Here is a 27,333-nt window from a genome sequence, read left to right as displayed (position 1 = left end):
CAAACTTCCCTCTGGTGTGCATTTCCCATGCAGGGAACATCCTAGCGACTGCACTAGTTAATGATTCAAAGGATCAGAAACATTTACTGAACCGAGGCAGAACTAGCTATCAAGCACTCTACGCTCATATGCCTAAATAAAAGCTGCCAACTTCTCATGTAACTTTAATCCAGCACAGTAACTGAATTAACAGGGGTTGCCATCACAGTGGATTGCCTGAAATGCTATCTAATGCACTACAACATCACGGCACGGCTTAAGCGTAAGCGACTGCTCTGATTTCATAGTCCTAAAACAACTCTTACAAAATCGTACTCGCTTGGATATAGAGGATGTTAACTCCAGGTCTATCACCACAATTAGTATTTTCTAAATGAAAACACTACCAAGTAGTGATAAGAAACAAGCACTGCTAAAATACAAAGCTAATTGTGCCCCAAATCCTATGAATATTTAATAAGAAGGATTCTTTCTTTGTATTTCTATTTACAAAAATATCACTTATTAATATGCTAATACTCCATACAACACTATTCTTCCCGAATAACACGAGTAAGATATTTGGCAACTTCAGTACAACATAAACTTAACATTATTTCAAGCTCACAAAATTGATGATTGGGCTCAGATGCCACAGAAAGGTCAATTAGCCTCTTTAAATAAGTTACTAGAACTCACATTCTTTCCCTAGCGCTGTCTTCGTTATGTGTGATTCAAATGTCAGTTGTCTTATTTAATCAAATGTATCCTCAGTATGCGATTCAAACACCATAAATAAATGAGAAATGTTATTTGAAAAACAACAATACTGAACATCCGTTCTGAAAATTTCACTTCATGCTTATGCAGAAATCTTCTAACATTTTGTCCAGAAGGTTCTTGAAGACAGTCAATAACACTTGCAAGAAACACAACATCACAGAGAGCGGCTATAACCTCGATGTCCTCATCCAAAGATTTTTCCTCTTCTTCACCAGCCAAAATTTATCCAAAGGAAAACAGAGATTGAGCCTCCTGTTGCCACCGTAGCATTTCTTCATCTTTATCATGGATTATTTATCACGATACACTTAAAACTTACTTTCTAACCCATAATACACCGTTAATAAATTCACTGTGCAACAGTTTGCAAACAGGAAGATACCTCCATCTCTTCTCCTGCCACTCCAACCTGCATCAGCCTCTCCATGAAGAATTACAGCACTTGCATCCGCCTCAGCTCTTTGCAAAATTCTCCCACCACTGGCTCCCTGCGCTCAGTAACAAGACCGGGCTGTTGCTGAATTCTCCCGGAAGAGAGGTTTTCTATATATCCCAAAGAACTGTAACACACACAGTCTTTGACAGACATTGTCCATGACCCATTCCAACAAGACTGCTGCAGCAAAGCAAATTTGAAAAAGCAGGTGTTATTACCCTCTGCTTCACTGGGAAGCTACAGCGCAGAGCTTAAAGGACAAATTAAGATGAAAAGCGACAGCAAAGGTGGTTGGCACACTTTGTGCCTTGGTAGGGATTGAGGACTGAAGAACTACTGGTGCACGCTTAAATCTAAATCAAGAAGAGGCACAAGCAACTAAGGTAAAATGAACAACGCCAATAGCAATGAGAGGGAACAAAGTTGCTATTTAAGTGTGTGAATGAGAGGGATTTTTGTTACTCAAATCACACCTAGAAGCTCACAACAGCAAAAAGGGCTCCCCTCGTCGACCACAGACTTCCAAGACCCGTCTCACGGCAGCAACCGGTGCAGCCACCGTGCCAAGGATCAGCATGGTGCCTCCAGGCTCGGGGCTACCCCTGGTACCAGCCAGCAGGGACTGCTCTCACCTCTGCGACAGCATTCTGCCCAGAAGACCAAGTCAAGCCTGAACTCAAAAACGAGCTCCGGCATCTGATTTCTTTCTAGGTATAATCCAGGCTGTTTGCTCCAACCTGAATCTCCGGTGCTGGACCTTCCACTCTGCAGCTTGTTTCCCCATTTCTTGGTTAACACACTTTGGCTCGGCTGAAACGTTGAGGATATTGTAAAGCCCTCGTATTTACCACAGCTTTTCTGAGACAAAAAGCTTATTTTGTAGGATGTTGGCTAAGAAGAGTTATTCTGGGAGCAAGGGGAATGCTAATGTAATGAACAGACTAAGAGGATGAATTTTACATTTTCAAACATAAATTCTTAATGAAGTTAGAGCATGGGATAAGAATAGACTTTACAAAATAAGCCACGGTACAGAAGAGACATGAGAAATCAAAACCATGCTTGGGAAACATCATGAGTGCTGGTATACAAAAAAAAAAAAAAAAAAGAGAAAAAGTTCATCCAGTTTTTAAGGCAGAATTACGTCCTAATTTGGCCATAAATTTTTAACATAAGGTGGTCCCTATTTTAGTTATTCCTTTGGAATAATATGAATCTTCACAGCAAAAGCTTAGCTTTTAATCTTAAAGTCTGGGAAAGCCATGATAACATATCATCAACCAGCAGGCAAACAAATTGCTCAAGGTTGTGAGCCTCGGAAAAATATATAACTTACAAGACAGAACGAGTGTCAGAACAAGCCCAGAACACTGATTTTTATATAACTGCACGTTGATACATCTCTATAAACTGTTTTACAGCAATTCTAGGAAACCCACAAAGGTGATGCATTACAAAAGTAATGTTTCCGAAAATATACATAATATTTAGAAGCTCTTCTAAGGAAGATATTTGTTTTATATATAAGACTTCTAACATGTATGTCTGCCTATATATAAGTAGGGACATACACGTTAGAGGTCTGGAACACAGAAGCAGATTTAATAAATTAAGATAAACTGGCCCAAACTGAATTCTCTGCTTTGAAATGAAAGTACCCAAGAGACAGATATGGAACTCTTAATGATTCCTTCAGTCTCCAGAGAAAAATTCATTTTAAAATACTAAAAAGAAAATTTAAAAGTTTGCAATGCTAAATCTTACCACACTCTACTGTAACACATCAAAAGTGGTGCAAATAAATCTAAATAATGTAGCTAGGAACCAAAATATGTAACAGAATTGCTCATTTTTTAAATAAATATGACTTACACAGCCCACCTCACCAGTGACCTTTTAAAACACCTCAGACATAAAGAAAAAAGAAAATGTGGATAAATGGTAATATTCGTCTTTTACTCACTTTACTTTCTATTATTCCAAATTTTTATTAGCTGAGCTAGCATTATACAGATTTTATAGATTAGCGGAAGAAAAAAAATAACAAAATTTAAGCAAAATGTATGCAATTTTAAATATTTTCTAACAAAACCAAATTTAGGCTTCTGCACTACCTATAACAATGCAACTAGTAATAAAAAGCAAATAATATTTCCAGCTCGTCAAATTATTTGGTACAACACACAAACTACTAACCAAACAGATAAGCCGAGACAGCACAGATCATGCATGCAAATAAACACCACCTGCTTGGCCGAAGAATGTACTTTCTGCAGAGAAAACATGACTTGCGAAATTATTAAATAAAGTACTTCTCACACCACCAAACACTTACAACAACAGTATGTAAAAAGTAGACTGCGGCCTTCTGCGGTGTAGTCTGCAGCTGCCCTTATTTTTAATAAGAAGGGGAAAGTTGCAGAAGCGACAGGTCACAGTTTTATGATCCATCTTGATATTAGAGGAGGCTGCGCGCGCTAAGCCATGGGGTGCAGGCTGGAACACGTCCCCATGGGCTGGTCCTCTATGTCAAAGATGAATGCAGCTGTAATCAACTCCATTTTGTTCAAATTAATTGCAAGTTCTCTGCGAGGGCAATGCAGACACTCGTGACTTAAAGGAACACTTCTGGTCGATATTTGTGTGTTGATTCACTTGGAAAATTGGACGTTTAATGATTTTGGAATCTTCCAATTTCTCGGAAGCAGGATGAACAAACAGTTGCATTAAAATGAAGTGTGGAGGAAACACGCTGATAAGGATTTTTACCAGATTTCTTTTGGCTGAATGTTTTTTGCCCTAAACCTTTGCTGAAAATTATAATTTGACCTGTTCTATTGCTATTTTAAATTCCTCATCTATTGACAAATAAAACTGAGAATCACAGGAACACAATATAACGGAGAGCACAAAAAATAATAATTCACCACCTCAGGCAAGCTATAACCCAAAAATGCATTATCACCTCTACTTGTGCAGCAGGTCTTCTAATAGAATCAGAAGTATTACTTCCCCAACTTTTTTGTTTAGTGTTTATATACATAAATGCCTCTCTCAGCCCAGAGACATGACAACGTGACTCTCATTGCACAGCAAGTCTTTCCCAGACAGCTGGATCAATAACATCCCTGCTTTAAAGACCCGAAGGGCTAAAGAAAGGAAAGGAGAGGGAGGACAGGAAGGAAAACAAAAGCACACACAGAGCTCTTTCACCACAGCAAAGATTACGGTTTGAAGATTTTATTTTAGAACATTAATAATTCATAATGACAGTGTAATGTAAACTAGGTTAGAAGATTATGCTCTCAAGTACCACACAAGGGATTGAATGACAGAATAATAACCACTAGCCAAAGTAGCAAAATTTGAGGAGATAAACGAGGGGAAGAGAGAACTTGGAGGACTAAAACAAGCATATTTGAGGTGAACAAACAAAAACAGGAAAGAGAGACACTGAAGAAAAGGGGAATACAGACGCAGACTGTGGAAAAGAGAGCACGAAAGGATAGGTTATAGAGGGTGAAGCTCTCTTGCAGGCCCTCTGGCATGGTACGGTTTTGAATATTCAAACGAGCTTAAATTTGAAGCAAAAGTTCAACGTAGCTCAGGACAGCGAGACACAGCTGAAATGGGATACAACTTTTAAAACTGGTGCTATGTTTCCCCGAAATCTTCTCTCCTTCTTTACATTCTAAACTTTCCTTAAGCTTTCAGGTTGATATTGATCCACTAAATGGTTTATCTATCTACATTAGAAATTGCAACTCACGGCTTCAAACAGTAATTTTTTAAGAAAACAGATCTGAAAGGAATCTCCTGCTGATGGGCAGGAATAGTCCCGTGCTAATGCAAGCAGCTGTGTCATATAATATCTGTTTCTCCCCAGCTCGAGTCTGTTAAATCGACACTAGGTACTCGCTATTCGTACATCCCTACTGCTAGTGCTTCAGTGCAGGATATTAACGGGCCTGTTTACACGCTCACCGATTTTCCAAGTCAAAACTAAAAATAGCACCTGGTTGCTTCATAGTACAATTAAAAACAAGTTTTGGAAGATGCATAGAACTGTCTATCAAGAATAACAAACACATGACTGCCTGGTTAAGAATATATGTTTCTTTCTCAGAATGATTCCCTTACCAGGAATCTTTCAGCGCAGGGGTTGTTTCCGTATCTGTATTGAAGATCAAAAGGTCTTGAGGGAGAGACTATGTGGAAGTCAGAATTCTGTACAGAACTGAGGACACCGCTATTGTTTGTGGCAATCACTGTTATTTGAGGAGGAGGACAGAAAAAGAAAAGCTTCAATATTTACAACAGTCTCCTAAGAACCTTCTGAGCTTTTTGTTCCTCACTAGAAGTTGCTAGCTTGTCCCAACCATCCCAAACTCTTTCACCAGTGCAGAGGTAGTAAATGAGCCAGCTCATATGGAGGTGTACCAGCAGACCACGGCCTTCAAACACAATTACATAGAAAACCCAGTTAGGAACCACTTGGTTTATAGGTGAAAAGGCTAGCAAACATTAAAGCCCTCCAACTTCTGAAGTCACGAGTATATATTCCCCCCTGGGAGCCTCCAGTTCCCCACGTCAAACCACTGGGTTATGCTTACAAGTGGTCCCACGGTGGGCAGCCAAACGGTGAGCCTGGAACAAGACAAGAATTCACACCTCAGGCCCCAGGGTTTAACTCTTCTGCTACTGCAACTCCAGGCAGGACACAGGGATTTTAGCATTTACATAACCTCTTCCCATGAAAAAATTATACCATTCAGGCCACCATGCATGAATATTTCCAACCACGTGGCAAGCACATGGACAGTTTCCAAACAGCATAAGGAAGACAAAAAGTTATCTGAGCCTGTCAAGTTTTAGGTATCACCAATATGTCCCTCCCCTGTAGTTTCCATCTCCTAGATGGGAAAACTATTCCCAAGAATAATAACTGGTCCAAAAGAAAAGGAATAAAGATAAAAATTTCCATTAAAAAATAAATGAATTCTGGGAAACTCATTCGTTCATGCAATGTGAGATGCAGATTACAATTCAGTTGCCAAAAGATTACCTACTCAAAATTCACCATTTCACATTATGCATAATGATATATTCACAAAGTTGTTCTGTTACTCATTATTCCTGAATTGCTTATCTACATTGTTTCCAAAAGTGACATTATACTGTCTGTCTTGCAGTCAACTGACCAATTATTTAGCACATTTAAGAAAGCAGAACCTGTACCAAATCAAGCACTAAACTTGCTGCAAAGACAGGACAATTTCCAAATGTCATTCAAGCTGAATATGGTCCTCTTCATTAATCCTCTGACATTTGTCAAATAGCAAATTCTAACTAAAATCAACTCTTAAAACCTGTATCAAGTGACTTCTTTAAACTAAAAGGATATTTAAGTAGAGATAGGAAACTATCACCAACTCTTGACAAGCCTTGAGGCGTTTCAAAATAAAAAATATAAAGAACCTCATCAAGTTTGAATTCCGAAATGTTTTTTTATCTTCCCTAAAAATATGCACTTCTCCTGTTTACAGGTGCTGCCCTGCTGTTGTAAAATATCTGTAGTCTTCAAAACTCAAAACACAGGTGATTTGGAAAAGCGCGTGCCAAGAATACATCCTTACACTACGGAAGGGATCCCTGCACCTGCCTTGAAGTAGAGGGACTGGAGTTACGAGACCTTCACGAAGACACACCAGCAATCCCAACACATGAGAAAAAGAACCACAGTCTGATGGCAGACCCCATTCGGAGAAGGTGGATGTCTCCATGGCCACCCCTTGGTGAAGGTGAGCTGACCGGCTCCCTGCAATGCCCGGGAAGCCCACCTATTTACTGCACCAGAGCAGACTCGCTGAGGACGCCGCACGTCGAACCACGCTCATGCATCCAAACGAGCCATAGCTCTAAATATAGGTCTCCCCTCATCCACTGCAACAGCTTATATGAAAAAGGCTTTAAATAAAGGCAGGCAACCCTCCCGGTATATTTGCTGAACGTCTATGTATAATATAGTCTTGTTACTTACCACAGTTATTGATTAAATGCTTGTTTCCTAGAATAGGCTTTTTATGTAAATAAAGTAATATATTCTTAAATTATATCACAGATGTCCATAAAATCCTAATTACATAAAACTCATAACACTGTAATTACACACTGATCAAGTAATTATGTACTGTGCTCAAACACTGAGTATTTTGGAGCAACATTAGGTTTCCCATTTTGTTTTACTTAAATGAGACAACTAGGTTCTGACCACCACCGCATTCAGAAATGGTCACCAGACTTTGTACAGGCTAGGAAAAAACAACAAAATCCATGAAACTATTCTGCAAAGCTATAAAAAATTAATAGCTATTATCAATAGACTTTATTAAGGCTAGAATCTCCAAGGGAAAACATTCCTATAAAAAAAAAAATCTCTACCATATATCCCTATAAGAACATGTCCCACAACTGGCATGAATTCATTAAGTCAAAATAGCATGAGAAAATACCCCTTGAATAATCCAGCTGAACCCACTCTTCCCTTGATTTGTTAGGGTAAAGTGAATTTCCACTGAGACTCCACCTCACCTGCAGCAACCAGAGATGCCAGAAATACAGCACCTGAATGCTTTCATCCTTGTTGCCACAAATTAATCCATTTCTAGAATTACTGAAACTATCTTATTATCTTGCTGAGGGTGTTACAGGGAGCGTAATGTTTTTTGAAGTGGGGGGAAATGCATGTTCCTTTAACCTCAAGGCCCATCACTTCCAAGTTAGAACAATTAATTTGACTTCTTTTAAGCAACTTGATATCAAGAAATGCTGTAAATCCTTATTTTGATTAAAAGATAAATATGGGTGTACAAAGACTTGCCAACTCATAAAGAGGACCAGCTGTGAAACATGGCCTCATTTTCTTCTTCAGTAATTCGACTTCCCTGCTACCCCCATAAGAGTGCAAGCCAGATCCCAAATACAAGACTCAATACTTCAGTTTAATTTTGGACATCATTCTCTTTTCTTCCTAAAGATACATGACCTTAATTCCAACCCACAGTTGCATCAACTACAGCAGTCTTATTTCACCTGCTATCAATTTATTTTTATTGTAATCATGCCACGTCACATTTCCTTTTACTCTTTTGAAAGGTTTACATTATTTTCAATCGTTCAAAAGTTATATAAGTATGTTCATTCTTAATTAGATTAATTCTTTCGGAAGCCATGAAATTCCATGCTAGCTGTCAGATGTCAGATGCACCAACAGTTGCTCATCCATCCATGTAAAAATATCAACACCACAAAAAATAGGTAAGAAGGGGAAACCTATGTAGATACTTGCAGACACAATATACAGATGGTAAAAAATGAGAAAGATTTAACATTAAGGCATAGGCTTTTCTAGTTACATTTTCCTAGCATCACTTGCATAGCCATGGAAATGAACCACAGCCTGGCTAACCTGAGGGTGTTAAGCTGAGTAGATCAATGATGGTAATAACTTGCCAAGATGGACCTTTGCTCTAAGCGAGCAGGAATGGCTGTCATTGGTACCGTAACCAAGTAAACAAAACTACAACAAAGAACGACAGGATAAAACAGGATCAAGAGCTGCACAGGTGAAAGCAACAAAGACGAAAATAAAAAGTTATTATAGTAGACCTAAGCTCTTTCACAGAGCTATGTATCTGTGAATCATCAACCATTCAGTATTTAGAGAGCAGATGGCTGGAAGGTCCCCATATGTGAAAAATATTATTATCAAGGAGAGTCCATAGTAACAGCAGAATATAACTCGACACCAAGACTTTCATATGAACTATTCTTAAAGAGAACATTACTCACTGGCCCATGTCAAAAGCTTGAAGATTGAAGGTTTCTCAGAGAAAAAAGGCAGTAAGTAGCAAAAAGGCTTTTGAAAATAATCGATAATCATTAGATCTCCTCTCCAAAAAGAACAGTTCTCAACTGACTTTAACAGTAATCTAATTTTGAGAATTAATTACTATTTATGAGTCTGTTAATTAGCCCTAATGCTTAACAGCATTTAATCGCCCTTGTAAAGGAACATTACCCAGTACCAGCTTTTAAATAACACAAAATAATTTAAAATTATATTGAGGACAATGACACCAAAATGTTGAGACTGCTCTTTAGTCACTTCACTGCAAGCGCTGCCAAAATGAGCACCATAATAAGAATTTTCACCAAGCGCTGCCCAGTGTGCAGGGAAAGCAGGAGACACGCTGGGCAAGGACTTCTCTCTTCACGGCAGTGAAGTACAGACGAAGACGACACCCCTTTCCTGTGCTGACAACCTGATTTCCACCCAACAGATGTAATATATGTTACTCTCCATTAGAGGGACAGATGCCTAAAATAGCCCAATGTCACATTTTCTTGTTACTCCTACCAGAGCTGGACAGCAAAAGCAATCTCCCTCTGAAATAACAGTCCAGATTCAGGGACTATTGCGTTACCACCTGATGAGTAACTGAAATTTGACCAGCTACATCCACACTGCAGCATGTGAACTTCAAAACCAGCCCTCCGATGGCTCTGCTGGCTCAAGTTTTAAGTAGGTAACCACCGAGCTCCAATTTCATAACTGCACGCACAAAGATCTCTATCTTGTATTAGCCTTTGTGTGGGACAACCTCACTGGGTGAAGTTTCTTCTTAGTGAAGAAGCTGAAGGTTTCCACTGGAGCTGCTGACGGCCAGACATGTGCCATAATAGCACAACGTGGAGGCAGGGCTATTGCTAAAGGAAAAACATTATCAGCCAAGCTCTCAAATCTTTTAACACAAGCTGAGCTGGTTTGGACTTTTTTCGGTTTACAAAGTCTTGTACCCCACAACAGGCTTGATTTTGCTGGTTATCCTTTGTAGACCCTGTGTCTGCAGACAGAGGCTTCAGCCTGCTAGCTTCTCTAAGAAACTAAGGTGGGTTTACAGCGAACAGAACACAGCACGACGCGTTAGCACAGGACCCCGCTCTAGGCTGTTTTACTTTTAAGTTGGTTTTCTTGACATCAGCAATACCTGGGAGGGTCCCCTTGCTCCATGGTACAGGTTGCACATGCACTCAGAAGGTAGCACAAGGTACAACCAGGAATTTGCATGCACACACAGGTAGACAGGGTTCTATTCCTCAATTTTATCTTCTTCCCTACAGCCTTAAACTACATATGAACTAGAAAAATTTGTACCAACAAACAATATCGACCTGAACCCTAATGACTGGAAGTAAATTACAACTACAGTGCTGTTTCCTTCTGTTAGATATTATTCTCTTAAACTATAAAGCTGGTAAGTTCACAAGTGGTTAGACAACACCAAACTGTTAGAAATTCCTAGTTGATACCTCTCCTTACCTCCACTGAAAGGGATGGCTGTAGCATGGACTAGACGGATTGCTCTGGGGTTGTGAGTTCAGGTAAAATACTAGAGGAGAAGTAACAAGTGCACAGTCAGCACTAAATGGGAATTTAAGGTGCTGCAGACCTGGAGCAGATGTAGGAGAGAACATGTGCTGATGAACATCACTTCCTCGGCAGTGGGAGTACAAAGGAGAGGAGATTCTGACAAGGTACCACAGTAGAGAAAAAATAAATCAGGGTCAATATCACATCTTCTGCTTCCATAAAATAAAAAAGAAAAGATATTTCCAAAATACAAGTTCTATCTTCTCAATAAATGCAATAAATGCAGTCATCCTTTTGATTATCATCCAAAACAAATGTATTTGACCGTATATTAGCTAGTCAACATCATTTATCCACTATGAAACTCTTCCAATCTGGAATTATCCAAATTCTTTTTTGTAGTGATTTCCAGGCTTTCTGGAACATACACCACTGTCAATCCTTCATGTAAAACATTTAATTGAGAAAAACTAACAAAGTTGATAATGGCACCAGTAATGGACATGGACCATTTGTATCAGAGCCTTCACAATTTGGGAGCCATGGTTCCACACCATGGCTGCAGCAACAATAGAAACACACAACTGTGAAAACATGAATTACAAGAACCATTAACTAAAAAACAACAGTGTTTATAGCCACAACTAATTAGGCGTGAAAGCAGCACTGCAAAATGGCTTTATTCTAAATTTAGCAATGGGCAAACTGAGGCACAAAGAGGTTAAGTGACTCGTCCATAGCACATCCGTGGCAGCATCAGGATTACAGCTGAGGACATTGATTCCCAGCTCTGTGCCCGGTTCTGTGCACTGTTCTGCTTTTGCAGGGGTAGCAGCCAACACGTATTTGTATAAGCAGAGAGCACAGAAAATTTCTCAAAGTAGCTGCTTGCCAAAAAGCTGCAAACAGGCTTACACGTAAACATAAAAAAGAGGTTCTAACACCTACTTTATTGTACTATACACGATGAGATGTCCTTCACTAGAAATAAAGTAAAAATTAACTTACAAATATTGGCATTATAAAGTGTGCTTATGCATTAGAATACAAACCAGTGCCACTGTATTTTTACAACTATAACTTTGATTTTGATTGAGGAATGAAAAAAGTTTCTATTTACCATATTTAAGCATAAAAGTCAGCAAAAAGGAAATCTGGGACATGCTTCAATTTTGTTTGGTATTCAGACATTTTACTGCGGGAGTCCTGAGGTCAAGCATGTTTGTCAATGTTCCGTGCTTTAAATTTCCTAATGAACCCAAATACTTATCAGTAAGTAACCTTTACAGATTGGAAATCCTCCCCACTAGCAATCTCTGCTTAAACAGCTGATGAGCTTTACAGTCCACAGCCAGAAAAGGTTAAGCCTGCCTCTTACCCCGCTCCTCCCTTCACTGATAGATTCATTTAACCTCCTCTACTTATACACATAGTATTAAATACACAATTTCCTTAACTAATAGAAATAATAAATATAATTCCAAACATCATAAATAACAGCTTTCTTTAGTAGATTTCAAAGCATTTATAAAGGACGCAAGCACTAAAAAGGAATTGCTTGTTTAAATTTCATTTGTAGAAATACATGTGGCAATGGAAATAAAGATTTTTTCGCTTCAAATCCAAGAGTGTTCAATCACATTCTTAATTTTCAAAGATAATAAAGGTAGCACAGGTTTCTGTAGATTTGAGCCCTGTGACAGCTTTCTGTATTAAAAGTACTTTTTAAATCTGAAGAGTGATCAAACTAGAAAGAGAGAGTTATAAACATTCAGTTTTACCACATTAATTAATGCTTGGTATAAAACCTAACTACACTGTACCCCATTTAAAAACATTTAAATATTGCTCTTTTTTGGCTATACTTTATGGTAAATGCTCCACAAAAGTAAAACGTTAAAGCTTCCAAACGAAATTTTGTGTACAGCCAAATAAGCGCGGCAGATAAAGGAAGTTCTATCAAATAAAAGCAATGCCTATTGTCTGATGTCTGGCTTGTTTTTCTTCATAGTTTCAATTTGAAATGTTTAAGTGCGATTTATTTTTCACAACAGTCCTTACTGGATCCGCAGAGATGGGGCTCCAAGCCTCTGTTTCCTCCGTTTCATCATTGTGCTGATATTCTATGTTTCTTCCCAGCGTAAGAGGCTTAGAGCCAGGAAGAAGAGCCCACCGTTATCACTCCAACGCAGAGCACAGAACAATCACCGCAATTCCAAGCTCTTCGTGTACTCCCAGTGCCACAGAGACCTCAGGAGTTCAGTAATGGTCCAGATTAATCACACTGCTCATGTCAAAAACCTAATTATTTAAAAAAATAATAATAATCTTCTGCGAGTCTATTCATAGCATCCAGAGAAAGGAAATGAAGCCCACCAGTACGAAACGAAGGTGCAGAAAAGTCCAAGCCACAAATGAGCCATCTGACCCCTCACGCAGCCAGCAACGTAGTCCCGACACGCTCGGGCTGAGCCCGCAGCAAATCAGTGACAAACTTCTCCTGGAGCTTCACGGAGCGGGAACAGCCGCTCTCACCAAATCAAAAGGAAAGCATAAAGCCAAAGAGGGAGCGATGGCACACTTGAAAGGATTCTGGCAGAAATCTCACATAGCAGCTTGAAAACTCACACTGCGATAGGAATAGAGTCCCCGCTCCCACCCGAAGCCCTTGCAGAGTCATCAGCGGTGCAAAGAGCAGCTGTTCTCCACCGGCGGGGGAACGCCAGAACCATCCCTTTTTCAGATATCAATCCCCTTAAGCGCACACACAACTTTAATCTGAAAACATCTTCCGGTAACTCCCAAGCTGCGTTTCAGCTACAAACTTTATGGATTCTAGAACCAAAAACAGAGCAACAGCAATGCAGCAGCCTGGGGAGCCAAATGCTGAAGGGCGGGGGGGCAAGAATCACTTTCATCAGGAGACAATATTCCCTCGTACAATGCAAGTCTTGCATTTTTGTTTGCAAATGGCAATTTCAATCAGCTCGAAATCAATTTCATGCCATTAACAAAACTGCCCAAAGATAAGATCCGATATTTTTTAGTAAGAAGACAGCTTTCCCCTTAAAAATCCCAAATATAGATATACTTTAAAGTGTTAAATACTGTATTTAGGCAGGCAAAGACTGCTATTCAGGAGTACTCATCAACCAAGTCAAATTCAGGATTATCTTCAGATCCTGCCATGAGTCAAATCACAGCAGGAGTGCCCCACACTACAAGATCACAACCTCTCAACAGTCTCAGAAGTAAGGGCCAGGGTGTCCAGTGTGGCTGGTCCTTAAACAGCCAGAGCCCCTGCCCCCCCCCACGCCGTGCCTTCAGAGTAAGAAAGCATAGCAAGCAACAAAATTTAGTACATTATATCTAATTTTATTATACTTATTAAATGGGACCCTGGATTGAGCAGTGCAAACTTGATAATAAAATCTGCACAAAAGACTTTTCTCACTTTTAAATGCTTGATGAAAACCTCCAAAAATTCTTTGACTCTGAGATTACAGTATATACAGAACACTGAAATCCCCCTTATTCACTAAATCACTTCTTTTATAGAAACAATGCTTTCAAACTATTTTTAAAGCCTAATATATGAATAGCAACACTCCTACAGAGCACTGCAGAAATAATTCGGCACGTTCCACCTCCAGAGCCAGGCCCACATATCAGCTTAAGAGCAACGGGTTATTTTTGATCTGCTTCTGTGCAGCTCAGAGAAGGATGGAGTGGTGAGAAAATACCACCTCTTTATCTCCCCATCTATAAAAAGTATCATAAGCAGAAAGCACTGAATGGCAGCATTATTTCTTACTCTATTTCCAGATCCAAGACAAAACAGAGTGCAAAAGTAGCAAAACTCCCTGCGCCTTTTCAGAACCATTTTTTCCTCCATTTCCAGCACTTTGGCTTCTCCACGCTTGAGGCACAGCACTTGCTCCTGGCAGGGAAACGGCATCGATCGATCCCCAGCAGAAACACTTACCCGCCAACACGAACAGAAACGGAGTGATATACTCCATTTCTCTGCAGATACAGAGGAAATTCCCACAGCACCTGAGCACGGCAAGATAAAGCCATAAACCAGCACTAAAGGCCAGAAATTTTTTTCCTGCCATCAAACTTCTTGTTGTTTCCAAGCTCTAGGCATTAAAAAGAATACAAGTAGAAACTGATCTAAACTGGTATTCAGCATATCCTTCCAAAGAAATTCCTTGGTGTGTTTGTGTGTTATTTTACTGTCAGGAAGCTGGGGGTAAGTTTAGCAAATTATGATGAAGACTCGTTTAACGAGACACCCTATGAAACGTCCAGGGCTGCAGCAACGAAGAACCTTCACAGGTTTATAAGCAAAAGGGGGGGACAGAAAAGGAGGTAGAGAAAGAGAGAAAACGAGTCCCACAGTGGACATAAAATTGCCTTAAAAAGAGATTAGAAGGAATAAAGACGACCATAAAAGCCTTGCACATGTATTTAGCAAACACTATCATGTTGCTTACCAAATTTCATAAAGACAGATATAAAAACTTGAGGTAAATACTATTTCTTATCAGCACCTATCACCATCAAAGCAGCAGTTTGTAATATTTGATTGATTTAAACATGTATTTTTACTGCATATATTCTAGATCATAATTATTTTTCACGTTTCGTATGCCTCCATGTTCTTTTTCCTTTCACACACAAATTTTAAAAGTATACTTGATACAGATGGTTGATAGCAGGAAAGAATTAACAAAAATAACTTGCATCTGAATTTAAGAACTGGTTTAGCAAATTCAGTTTACTGAGGAAATTACTCTTTTCAAATTTAGACATAATGTGGGAAAGCAGTATTTTCTTTTTAGAAAATTTTATGTTTAGATATTACAAAAATTACAGCAACCCGAGCTAGTAACACTGCCTAATAAATCAGAAGGATTTCAAATACAAACCCACATTTTTCATAAAAAAGCAGAACGGCTCAATGAAGTTAATGTTATAAACAATTGCGTTTATTAAAAATGGGGTACTGAGCAAGAAACCAGGTGGCTCAAATGCAACCCCAACTCAATTTAGTGACTGATGATGAGAAGAAATAGTGAGCTCCAAGGATGGGGTTGCGCATGCTGCAGTCACAGTGAAAATCTGGAATTTCCAGCCTGGTCTCTTGGATGCCGAGTTGCTGTTACACACATGAACACACACGTGTCTCATCTCGCTGCGCAGTCCCCACCTTTGTCCTCTCAAGTCTGGAACGTCTCCGGTGCGCTCCACGTGCAGGTGCACATCAAAACCATTTCAAAGCTGAAGCCAACGGTTCGGCTGAAGCCAACAATACAAAAACCAATCTCTGTATACATGCTGCAGCACCAAAAGAACAGAACAGCGTAATGGCTGAAAATAATTAAACCACTTCCACTAATAGGATGGAGATCAAAGTTTGGGTCTATCACTTCACATTTGCTGTTAGAAATTAAAGAAAATATTCATGAATGGTAATTATTTTTGTGACCAAAGCATGAGAAAAACATAACCAATACATTTATATGCATAATTTATTAAAGGAAAACTTTGAACTCTGATTATTGAACTGCACCAGACAGAATATAACTACTTGTTCCTGTTCTTACACTTGTATTATTCAACCTCTTTGCAGCCTACAACTCAGTTGAGTATAATTTCCTTTACTGTATTAAACAACTCCCCTACAGAAACACGCACACTTTAAGCATATTAACAACAAAACAGTATCTAAATAATCAGGCATTCCTCTTAATGTCACCCTGCATGCAATTCCCCCATCTGCTCTACATGCCTGCTCACTCTGTGCTGATTATTTCAAGATTAGACTGCAAGATCTCCAAGGGCAAAGCCATCCTTTATGGTGTGCTTGTGTTCCCTTCTGCTAATAGGGAAGCAGAGTCGCTAATCAACGGACTTCACAGACTCCATCCCGCCATTCATTCTGTTCAGCTTCTACCCAAGACCTTCTTCAAGTGACACAGTTCCTCATGCTCTCTTGCCAAAAAATACTGGGACATCTAACTCCACTCCTCCTTTTTCTTAGTACAAACGTAGTACAAACAGTACAGTACAGACAACAAACAACTGTTGTTGTCCATGCCTACAATCGGTTCATGCGCAATCATACTGATCCAAGTAAATATGAAGCAACATCAGTCTGATAAAGAAAATTTAGAAGCACTGCCAGGAAGGGCTCACCCTTCTCCATTCGGCAATGACAAATACCCTGGCTAATCCACAGTCTAAAGCCCTTCTAACTCAACAATGAACCAAAGCAATCACCCAGCAAGCAGCAATAATCAAGTCTTCCTTCTGCTTCTGGCTGGCTGGAAAATAATGACTTCCTCCCCAAATACAATCTCTTTACGGTCGTAAATGCACCCCTGCCTCCAGACTAGCACACAGAAAAATGCTGAGTGGCTCTGTCTTTCTACATAACACAATTGCTACTGAACTGCTACAAAGGCTGGAGTTGTGCAGAAAATGGATGCACCTCTTGAGGGTTCCTGGCTCCAAGCCAGATATTTCGTCCTTCTGTCAATTCCTGCTTTTGCTTCTGTCAGTGGACAGAAGTCAATGAACGACAGTCAGTGTATCAGAACCTAGCTACATCCATAACTATCCCTACTCGCTAGCTACAGCACAACAGCAGCTTTCAGAATAAATTTTATTTTCAGAATTTATTTTTGCTTATGTGGTTCACTGTTAAGTTGATTTGAGGAGGGGAAAAGTCTCCAGAACAACTGAGAACTGCCTACATTCTGTATTTAAGTGCACATTGTTAGGCCATCCTTTTTGACAGGACTTATATGTGGCTTATTATATTATTATAATACACACACACATAACAATTATTCCCTTTCGTGTATAAATTTCTCTAATTCCTGATTTGAAGACTAAGAATGGATTTTTTTGAATTCAAGTAAGCACGCTGCCACTGGAATATGCAAATCATGTACATCAGCTCCACAAGACCCTTTTCAGTGATGCTATACACTTAACAGTGCAGCATCAACACAAATATACACAAGCCACAACGCACTACTGACCTCCTAAATAGTTAAACTTTTCAAACAACAAGAAATCATTTGGTAGAATTGACTACAGAATCTGTAATTTCAGAAACCGCAATCAAATAATCAACTAGGTAACACAGGCAACTACCCGAAAACATTTCAATTCTTCATAGATTTTCAGTCTCACTCGTAGCTGCAACCTTGTGCCTAAAATGTATGGCCTGGATCTCCTTGACACAGGGTGCTAAATTTCTTCACATAATGATGGCTTAAAAGGCACTCACTTGTGGAAGAAAACTAAAGTGAAGTAATGAAAACTGAAGGTGTTAAGTCAATATAGAAATAAAACGTTCAGTCATTCGGTTTAGCTACTACTAAATAAAACATTACACATTTGAAGCACTTCAATTCTATCTCAGATATTTCAAATGTAAATGCATGAGTAGTTTTGTGTCACCCACCTCCACGCTTGACCGAGGGAAGGAAATATCTCTGGCATCCTCAATTTCAATTCCAAAAGTTTTGTATGAAAACATCTAAGTCACATTAAACAAAAGCCCTACTGGTAACTCACTGCTCCGCTATTTGTTCAGAGAACCTTCACAATCTTAAAATCACGAACACCATCTTTCTTAAAAATCTATCAGATATAGTTAAGCTAGCCTTAAAAAAAAAAAAAAAAAAAAAAAAAAAAAACACAAAAAAAAAACAGTCAGTGTTTCATGTCCTTTAAATAACTCCCTGGCTGGTTTACCATTGTCATATGAACTAAACAAAAAGGTCTGGTCATGCCCCATTTTAAAAAAAGGCCTTTTGATCCGTTGTATTGTTCAGCCCTGAATCACTGGCACTTTCCAAACACTGCATTATCCAAACACTGGTTCTTATACAAAGGGGAGAGCTTGCATTAAAAGACTGAAAATCATTTCTCATTAGAACCAGAAACCTGAGGAAGAAAGGTTATATATGCTTTTTGTGAGCTTCATGTCTGCAGTACACAAGCTTCGGGAAACAATTTTAAATCATAATGCAATAGCAGGCAGTACAAAAGCTTTCTCTTTTATATAATGCAATCAATAACACAGTTTCTTCCATCAAAAATCTGTAAGCATAGCAGAAACTAAGCACTTATAATATCATTGAAACACAAGTTAGTTTGCTAAAATTTGTTAAACATCATAATGTATATTTTTTAAAAAAATGCTATTTGTTTAAACCACATTTTTAAAAGCCTACTTTTACTGACATTTGCTACTTTGTAAAAATATCTCTTACACTGCCTGCTCCACAAACACCTGACCTGCATGGCCCAGGAGCTGCGTACTTAGATTTCTGTCAACAGACGGTTTGAAGAGCAGTGATCAAAGTTGTCCATATCACATAAATAATCAGTGACTGTCGAGTCACTTCAGCGATGTCAGTGCGAGCAACACTCAACACCGCAGCTACTCCCGTATCATGATCAGCTCAAGCCGATAATTAGAAGTAAGCTTACACTACTACTACTTTTCCTACTACACTTAAGGAAATGAACAGGCTTCAGCCTCGGAGAAGTGCTAGCTAGCTGTTCGGAAGTGCAGGACAGATTCTTGAAAATGCCAACAGAGAAAATAGAGTATCTGCCCATTTAAATGATTTCCACAATTAACAGCTATATATGTTCAAAACTAACCAAGTGATGAATAAAGAATAATTATACTTACAAGCTTCCTCTTCTGGGGAGACTGAGCTCCTTCTGAAAAAAAAAGAAAGAATGAAAATGTTACTTGGTATTATATATTATTCATTTATCAATAAATGACTCCGGCAAAATTAATAAAAAGCTGGCCATTTCCAAACACATGCTCAGTGTATAAACTGTGCACAGCACTTAAGAGGTGAATCTGCAGACATTCATAGCACAGTAGTCTGTGGGACAAAAGCTACTCGTTTTGTCAGAATAATCACTGCCTTTGCAGTCACAAAACCAGAAGCACTCAACAGAGCAAACATAACTTTGAAATTCAAGCCTAAACGTAGATAAGGCGGTAATTAATTCTATCCTACATACCTCATCAGCGTTATATCCGAACCACTTCCAGCAGCGTGGTACACATTATCCATAGAATCATAGAATGGTTCGGGTTGAAAGGGACCTTAAAGATCACCCAGTTCCAACCCCCCTGCCCTGGGCAGGGACACCTCCCACTAGACCAGGCTGCCCAAAGCCCCATCCAGCCTGGCCTTGAACACTTCCAGTGATGGGGCATCCACAGCTTCGCTGGGCAACCTGTTCCAGTGCCTCGCCACCCCCACAGTAAAGAATTTCTTCCTGATATCCAGTCTAAATCTACCCTTTCAGTTCGAAGCCTTCACCCCGTGTCTTGCCATTACACTCCCTGATAAAGATGCCTAGCACCTGCTGCATGTACCTTCCCACATTCTCACCAAAAGGAAAAATTAACGCAACAGAGTGGCTCTTAAGGGTTTTTTTTCCAAACGTACACATTACTTGGGTTATATATTATAACAAAAAACCCAAGGTCAACAAAACATAACTCCCACTTAAAAGCGACATTTTGCACCTAAGCGGAGGAAGACCGGGAATTTTAAGGTTTTTATTTAAGCAAACAGGCCGTGAGCATCCAACAAGGCACCGACGGCGCTGACCGCGTCATGAGGCGACACCCAGCCGCGTCCGTTTTGTTATTTTCGGGTCCGTCCCAGCACACGGGTGGCTCCCCCCGGGTCCTGCGCCGCCAAAGGCCGCCACTAGGTGGGAGCCGCCGCCCGCCCGCCGCGCCACGCCACGCCGAGGCCACGCCCACCGTGCGCAGGCCACGCCCACCGCGCCTTAGCCCCGCCCACAACCCCGCCCGCGGCTTTTTGCCTTTCACGGTGTTTTCCCTTCGCTCCGTCCGGAGCGAAGGGAAAACACCGTGAAAAGCAAAAAGCCCCCGCGCCCCCTTCGCACCGGCGGTGGGAACCGAGCTTGGAAACCGGTGCGGGGATGCTTCACCGCAGCTTTTCACAACCCGACGAGAAATAACTAAACAGCCGGTTCCCATCTCTGACCGTCAGGATGCTGATCTAACCCTGCCGTATTTTCGTCCCCGCTAAGGGAGGGGGGGGGGAGAAAAACAAAAACACAAACGAAAAAAAATCAGTGTTTTCACCCAATATCGAAAAAAGTCAATAGAAAAAAAAAAACCCAAATCCATAAAATCCGGTAACCTCTTTTCCATATTTAGTTAGGGAGCACATGCTGATTTAAGTGATTAACAATGTTATTGACAAACTCTCAATGAGTGGTCTGTTAAGTAATACGCCGGACTTTACTTAACAAAGTTTTTCAAAGATACCAAAACGTTACAGCTACTAGAACTAAAAAAAAAAATAATAATAAATATATCATTAAATCTTAAACACGCTGTTGTTATTTGCGAGTTCTCTACAATTTGAAATTTCATTGCAGTTTAACAGCACTGAGCAAATTTCATGTGCGAATTATCACAAGGCTGACAGCTTACAGCACCAAGAAATAAATTCCTGTCATCAGACAAACTTGTCAAGATCTAATCAAAACATTTCAAGTATGTAAGATAATAAATCATTAGCATCTATAACAGGTTGTGTGTTTTATATTCTAAAAAGGTACTTCTCCCACTCTCATTTGTTAGAAAGAATTAGTTTCCAACTGTGAAGTCTACGTAGCAATGACAGCTTTTTGCCACGGCAAATGGATAATAGGTAAGGTATTACATATCATATATTATTCTGTTTGTGTATGTAGTATATTACTTATATAAGCATACATATCTCTTACATCACATGAGCACATGTATTTAATTTATCCTCTTTAAAGATCTGATATAACAAAGGTGCTTAACAGAGGGTACTTTTTCTATTCAAATGGCGTATTTCTGTTTATTCCAACACTGTCAGACCCAGAAATTTTCAGAATGAATGTGGAATTTCATGGTACTGGCTGAAAAAGGAAAACAGTGACCTTTAAATGTCTTTATCTACCTTCTAATTTTTGAGGTTTTAGGGTTCACGTTTACAGGCTTTGCTCTAGTCATTAGGGCTGAGAAGTCACTTAAAGAGAGAACACTTCCCTGCAGCAGCGCAGCTCCGCTAATTGTGACTTACGGACATACACCATGGGAATCGTGATCCAGCAACAGCAGTGGACAAACCTTTTCCTTTCTTCTACTGTACACTTGTTTTACTCAGACAATATCACCTTTCATACTTCCTATGATGTGCTAATTCAGGATTAAACACATGCATTAAAAGGAGGACTGACTTGGTCTTTGTTCCTGAAATCATCCTTTGAAATCTGTGATCAACTGAGTTTCCAAATACGGAAAAAAAAAAGTACTAGCAGGTGCCATCTCAGTGCAACTGAAATATTATTCTATCCATGTAGCAGTTGTTTCATTCTGCACCTCCACCTTGACAAACACAGTGCAGCTGTGGAATCAATAGGCAGTAGTTCAAATTTAATACCTCTCTGGTCTTGACAACAAAGAGCACAATCAAAACAATCAATTTTTATACCTGTTGTTCCACTATGCCTCGTTTTGTGTTAAGTCTTAAATTCCCCTTCAAAACCCCCTAATCAGCCATGCACCAAGCCATGCCCTGACTCCCGCAGCACTTTTCCCGTCCTCTGGAGAATCACCAAGCCCAACCCCTGCAGCTACTCGCCCTTTTCTGCTCCTCCAGAGCAGGGCTGGTGGCAGGTCTTCTATATAATCCTCAAACCAGACCGTGAATGGTGGGACCAACTCAAAAGCATCAGAGCTAGAAGGTAAACGACTGTGAACAGCATAATTATGAGCTTTTTTTTTTTTTTACTTTCCAGTGAGTTACTGTCAAAAAAATTACATCTTAGGGAAGAAGAAAGGAAATGCCTGAAGCTGGAAGCGAGGGAGCAGCCTGCAGACACACTGATAACCCATTTCAGGGCACCTATTTGAGGATGTCCCACTGTTAGGATAGCACTGCAGATTTCCAGGAGATAGAGCGGACAACAAAAATGCCCACCAGAGATGGGGATACCCTCACAGGGCGGAGACTGGGCTGGGTCTCAAGATGGCTCAACACTTTAATGTGTGCAATGGGACCAACTGAGGGTTTACATCTAAAAATGATAGGGTAGTTTCAGACATACAAAGCAGCACTACAAAGCCACTGATTAAATTATTATGCCAAACATCAGAGAAAAGTCCATTGGCATTTCAGAAGTACCCTATAAAGGTGAAACTCTGGTCAGAATCAGTTTTATAGTACAGATTAGATTATAAACGATTATAGAGAGTAAACGATAGTAGTGTGATTTGACTGGTTTCCATCCACTCCACAAAGAAAAAAATAAACCACATTTTAAGAGGTAAGATAACTAATAAAAGAGTGCTGAGCTGTGACTACTTGGTCTGAAACACTGTTTACAGGGTGCAGCTATAATCCTTTAAGTAAACATGCTTTATTTTTAATTTATCCTAAAAGATATCCTTCATGTAAGGCCACCATTCTGGTGAGAACTGTGATCACAAACATTCAAGATTTCAAACTGCCTTTTCCGACAGCACATCTGCCTCCCTGGGCACTGGCGCTCCCAGTACCTCTGTGTATTACCATTATTACTTCGGCCAGCCTCCATGCCACCCACTCTCTAGGTCAACAACGTAACCCTTAATAACCCAAAAGGCTTACATTTAATATTTGTTTTCTATGAAGTGATAAATAGCATAAGAATATTTTAAAAGCTTGTTGCACGCTATTCACACAGAACTTTCAGAAGTGGAAACAAATAACTACTTTCACAGGTCTTAAAAAATAAGAAGGGTATTAAATCTTGCAGTACCCAAATGACAGGAGCAGACTGTTCTGAAAGTTAATTTCTTGTATCAGTTCCATATTTCAAGGCATAATTATTAAATATGCTACTTGAGCTCTACATGACAAAAGCAGCAGCAAATTTTCAGACAACTAGTTATAAATGAACCTTGGGAAAGAAATGTGGAATTTATAAAAAGCTGAGTCTAATACCCTCCTTCATAAGAGTTCCTTATGTTTATTTCCATTTATCTTAAGTTTATTCTCTCAGATCGTGCAGATGTAACATCAGTTGGACACTGTGACATGCCACAGTTCAGGTTTCACAATAGGACTGGATCCTCACAGGCCCTACCATTTTTGAGGCAGCAAGGAAGCTAGAAGAGAAAATACATTGGCCATTTTAAACATCGCTTTTCTGTTTACATGATATATTGTTTAGTACATAGACACTGCAACTCTATTTTATTGTGATCTCGTACACAGAAACTGCATCTGAAAACAGGAACGTTTCAGGCATCAGAAAGAGCACTGGGGTTTTGCATACGTATATGCACACAATATGAAACGGAAATAAAGTCTGGAAATCTATTTGTTCATTGACCTACAAGACACCCCGTATCTTTTAAACAGATACGTTACGTTATAAAAGTGTGAAGAAAACAGGAGCCCATCACTCAAAATTGTCACTTTCTCTCAGTCTTGTAATTTGTCCTTGAATATGTAGCTGCGCATATGGCACAGACCCACAGGCAAAGTTGGATGCTGGAGCCTGCACTGATGGCAGCTTAAATGTAGTCCTTTCAAATTAAAGTGAGAACCATCGCTACATTCAGGATGTTCCATATTTTTGCCAGAGCAGACGGTGTGATTCCTGAGACTGCCTTTGACCTTGGCTTTCTTGCAGGGTAGCTCACTATCATACCAGTTGGGACAATAGACAAATATTTTTACAGCTATAACAGTAAATATATTTCAGTTAATAAGTTAATATTTCACAGATGATGAAATTCCACTGACACTCATTGACCTGGTACCACGTACTCGTGTTTTAATTTTTTTACTTTGCTGACTATGTTTGCTTTAGGGTATACTACCAACCAGCGGGGGATTAATTAAATCTCTTTCTATACATAAGCATTTGCATTACAGAAATGATATAATGAGGGTTGGAATCTCCAGTTCTGATGGAAAATACAACCTGGCCATGCAAGGACAAACTGTAATCCATCCATCAGATTAACAGGAAGGAATTTTTCATGGTGATTAAAAAAAAGCACCCCACACTAAGCTTCTCTTTTTCCTATCAGAATCTGTCAAGAAAAATAATTTCCTTCTTTTCACCATATCATTGTAAATGGTTATTAAAAACAGTACTTCTCAATTTTTCTCTCTAGAAGTGATTAGATCTGGACTTGTTTCCCAAATTCATCAGCAAAGAATTTTAAACAGCAACACTAAAAGCATGTCTGTACTGAATGCCAGATTAACCTATGGAATGTGCTGCAGATAGTTTCTATAATTCCTGACTTTTTAGAAACTGAATTCAGGATCACATCGTTAGTTCATCTGCTTAGCTACAGAGACTCTTAAAATACAGAAAATGGATACCCAAGCTCTTGCCAATATCATTCAAAATATTGAGAGGACACAGAGTTTAATTCCCAGACCTTTTTCCACACTGCCCAGAATTTATGCCTGCAATCACACAAATCCAGAATTGCCACGGATGACTTATTTCCAGCGCATCCTCCCATATTCCCAGTACCAGCCAGACTGCCTGGAACTGCCCTTTCCTAAGAGATCTCACCTTCATGGCGACAGGGTGCCAGAGCCTTCAGGACAATGCGTGTGGCACTACAATAGCTAACAGTATACCTGTTCACCCAGTGTCACCCTAAACATACTACAAGTTCAAAGCAAATTAAATGTATTATTTGGATTTGTTCTCTACCTCAACACAAGTTACGTGTCAGTAAAAACATCCTTTGAAAAGCACATTAACATATAAAATCAAATGGGGAAAAAAATCAGCTGTTTGAGTAACAGGCAAATCTATGTCTTTAAATAATCAGTCCATATCAGTCTTCAAACCCATGGGTCACAAATCAGCCAATGATGCGTTTAATGTTTTTAGCATCTTCTGGTCTTTTTCTTCTCTTCAGCTTAGAAATCCTTTACTAAACAAAAAAAAAAAAAAAAAAGAAAAAAAAAGCCTTTGGGTTTATTTCAAGCTAGAGTTTCTACAGAAGAAAATAAAGCTAAACGCTCTCTAAACTTTAAGCAAAATTCTCAAACACAGCAAATTATTTTCCCTCCCCCACTAGCCCTCCTGCCTGGGCAACACAAAATTCTTCTTTTGTAGGCAAAGCTAAGGATCCAGGTCACATCTGTGCATTAAGCTGTCAGGAATATATGGCTCCAAAAGTTGACCGCTAACCTTTCATATCACTTAACCTCGGGGCTTTCCATAAGATTAAGGGTATTGGTTACTTGACCTAAAATAATTCCAGAATACATCTCAAAACAGACAAGAATTCCCACTTTTCACAGAATGTTTTCAGTTCTCACCCTGAGATATATATGTATTTTTTAGTAAATATATATACACATATGTGTATATATATATTAGTAAGCTGAAGTCTCTACTCCATGTTTCGTATATTACATCATGTCTTCAAGCCCAAAATACAACAATACGCAGTACACCATGGGCCAGACTGAACCAACTCATGGCAACAAACACGACTGAAACCACACATCGTGGCTTGGATAGGCAGGTGACAATGGAAACGATGCGTGCAAATGACATTCCCAAGTCGGTGAAGGGAGTGTTCCCCAACGCCAGGAATAAGCCAGCTGCCACAGCTGAGCTACAGATGACGCGAGGAGAAGGCGTCTGCAGCCAAGGGCAGGGTGGTGCAGGCGTATCCCTCGCTAACCAGAGCAATGAATGACTTGCAATTCTCCGAGTCTCATTTCCTCCACAGGATTCACTTCTATCTCTGTTATTTGGGACTAAGAGCACAGGGTCACTCTAATTTCATGCTATCAGTCAAGCAGCAGTCCCTTTCTTTTCATAGTGAAGAAAATAGCTAGTTTCATATTTGAGCCCAAGCTTTTCAGCTGAGGTTAAACAGCGAACGGTTGCTGAAAATTAAAAACAACCTCTGCGAACCCTGGTCACATCAAGAATAGCAGGTACAGTAACTCAGCTGTTCAATCCTTAGATGTCAGCAAACTAATTTACTATCAACTTGATTGTTTTCCTCAAGACTTAAAAAAAACGACACTGTAGCAGCAGCCCCCTTTAAATATACTTGCCAAACTTATTTTTAAGCGATACATAGCACATAAAAGACTACGTTTTGAAGATGTAATCTCATTTGCAGGAAAAAAGTAAATTTAAAGATTACAGCTTTAATTTTGCAACCCAGAGTCCTAGATGTGGCACAGAAGCATAGAAAAAACAGCAGAGCAAAAGAAAAAAGGTGAATTTGCTCTCATAACAATCCATAAATTGCAATAGCAGTAGCTTCAGAGGACCATTACGATAACTTATTCCCTGAAATAAACAATAACAGCCACCCAAAATATGTGTGTGGATCAACTAAATAAAAAGGAAGATGCATGATAGTCCTCTCTAAATAAAAGGCAGGTTATACTTTAAAACCTGAGAAATAACACCCTTAATAAATGCTCCAAATCTTCCTTATACGTATTATGTTTTTGCACGAATTAGCCTAAGGGAGAGAGAATATTGAGAGGAATAAAGCGCACGGCTTAGACAGGTCACTAATCTTTCTCATTACTTAATTCCAGTTTTACAAAGCCATGAAGCAGATTACTGATCTGCC

General features: G+C 39.5%; 1 protein-coding gene across 7 annotated transcripts in view; it reads right to left on the bottom strand.

Moving 5' to 3' along the window:
- The window catches only part of MAST2 (microtubule associated serine/threonine kinase 2), a 195,115-nt gene that overhangs the window by 91,360 nt on the left and 76,422 nt on the right, over positions 1-27,333 (bottom strand). For 4 of the 7 annotated variants that reach the window (XM_074596796.1, XM_074596797.1, XM_074596798.1 and 1 more), the window contains one exon: positions 19,357-19,388. In XM_074596796.1, coding sequence (XP_074452897.1) covers positions 19,357-19,388 — 32 coding nt within the window. Of the gene's footprint in view, positions 1-10,580; positions 10,788-19,356; positions 19,389-27,333 lie in introns of all 7 variants that reach the window. The other 3 variants (XM_074596793.1, XM_074596794.1, XM_074596795.1) reach the window with 1 other exon arrangement.

The sequence above is a fragment of the Larus michahellis genome, chromosome 8 (genome assembly GCF_964199755.1).
Source record: "Larus michahellis chromosome 8, bLarMic1.1, whole genome shotgun sequence".
NCBI lineage: Eukaryota > Metazoa > Chordata > Aves > Charadriiformes > Laridae > Larus > Larus michahellis.
This window is presented reverse-complemented; position numbering and strand designations above follow the sequence as displayed.